Source organism: Protobothrops mucrosquamatus, unplaced genomic scaffold (genome assembly GCF_001527695.2).
Source record: "Protobothrops mucrosquamatus isolate PMUCROS unplaced genomic scaffold, P.Mucros_1.0 scaffold7313, whole genome shotgun sequence".
Lineage (NCBI taxonomy): Eukaryota > Metazoa > Chordata > Lepidosauria > Squamata > Viperidae > Protobothrops > Protobothrops mucrosquamatus.
In genome coordinates, this window is record NW_015393115.1 from 1 (window position 1) to 1,401 (window position 1,401).

The following is a 1,401-nucleotide window of genomic DNA, read 5'->3' on the forward strand; positions in this document are numbered from 1 at the left end:
AGTGAATTGTGCCCTATTTTATGACCATTCTTGCTACATTTGTTAAGTGAATCACTGGAGTTGTAAAGTTAATGACATGCTTGTTAAGTCATAAGTGTAAAAAATGGTCACAAGTCACTTTTTTCAGTGCCATTGTAACTTTGAATGGTCACTAAATGAATTGTTATAAGTTGAGGACTAGCTGTATGTTTCACAGTTTGTTTTTTTTAAATGAGGCCAAAGCAATTAATACAAAAATAAAAGTGGCCTTTGCACCTTTAGTTCAGAACTCCAGCATGCAGCGGTTCATATTCATGTGTCTCTTCAGCTTGTTCGACTCTACAGATTTATCGAGCAAAAAGGAGAGCTGCAAGATATATCCCCGTTGTTGAATACTATGGTGAAGCAAAAGACAGGAGTTGCCTCATTGGTGAAACTTGGCATGAAAGAACTGGAGGAAACAGTGGGTCTGTTAAAAAAATTTGGCATAAAATTCCAGGTTTGTAAAACAAAGTGAATTGTATCATTAGTATTTCTTACAGGCTTATGTCAGTCAACTGTGTAAAAAATATTCAAACATCATAGAGAAAGAGGGATCTGGGTGTAAAATTTTGCATGGTGTAAAATTTTGGAATCTTGAAGGAGGTAGTATTATTTTACAAAAAAATAAGCAGGCTCCAGATTTATTTATTTATTTATTTATTTATTGAATTTATACCCCGCCCTTCTCCTTGCGGACTCAGGGCGGCTGACAGCCTGATAAAAACAACTACAAAAATACCCCAGAAACTATTATTAAAACAAAGTTAAAATAAAATATTAAATTTGGCCTTATAATTATTAAAATTGCTTTTAAAACCCCACTAAAAATTTCCCCTTAGGCCAGTCCTGCTTGTTGGAAGAGCCATGTCTTGAGGGCGCGGCGGAAGGAAGGGAGATCCGGGATCACCCGGATCTCTGGGGTAGTTCGTTCCAAAGGGTGGGAGCTCCCACCGAGAAGGCCCTTCCCCTGGGGGTCGCCAGCCGGCACTGTCTGGCTGACGGCACCCTGAGGAGACCCACTCTGTGGGAGCGTACCGGCCGATGGGAGGTAATCTGCGGCAGAAGGCGGTCTCGGAGATATCCAGGTCCGATGCCATGGAGCGCTTTGAAGGTGATGACCAGCACCTTGAAGCGCACCCGGAAGGCCCCCGGCAACCAGTGCAGCTCGCGCAGCAACGGTGTTATTTATTTATTTATTTTATTTATTATTTTAATTTGTATACCGCCCTTCTCCCATAGGACTCAGGGCGGTTCACAGCATATTAAAAACAAATAATAAACACAAAATACAAAAAATTACAAAATACAAAAATACAGAAAATAAACCCCGATAAAAGCCGAATTAAAACCAAATATTACAAGCTGTGTTTCCAATTAAAA

At 40.0% G+C, this 1,401-nt stretch overlaps 1 protein-coding gene across 1 annotated transcript in view; it reads left to right on the plus strand.

The window, feature by feature from the left end:
- Window positions 1-307: 307 nt before the first annotated feature.
- Window positions 308-1,401, plus strand: part of LOC107300521 (eIF-2-alpha kinase GCN2) — a gene marked incomplete at its 5' end in the record, with an annotated part of 15,303 nt that continues 14,209 nt past the window's right edge. Inside the window, one exon of the mRNA XM_015829842.1 lies at window positions 308-478. Coding sequence (XP_015685328.1) covers window positions 308-478 — 171 coding nt within the window. The remainder of the gene's footprint in view (window positions 479-1,401) is intronic.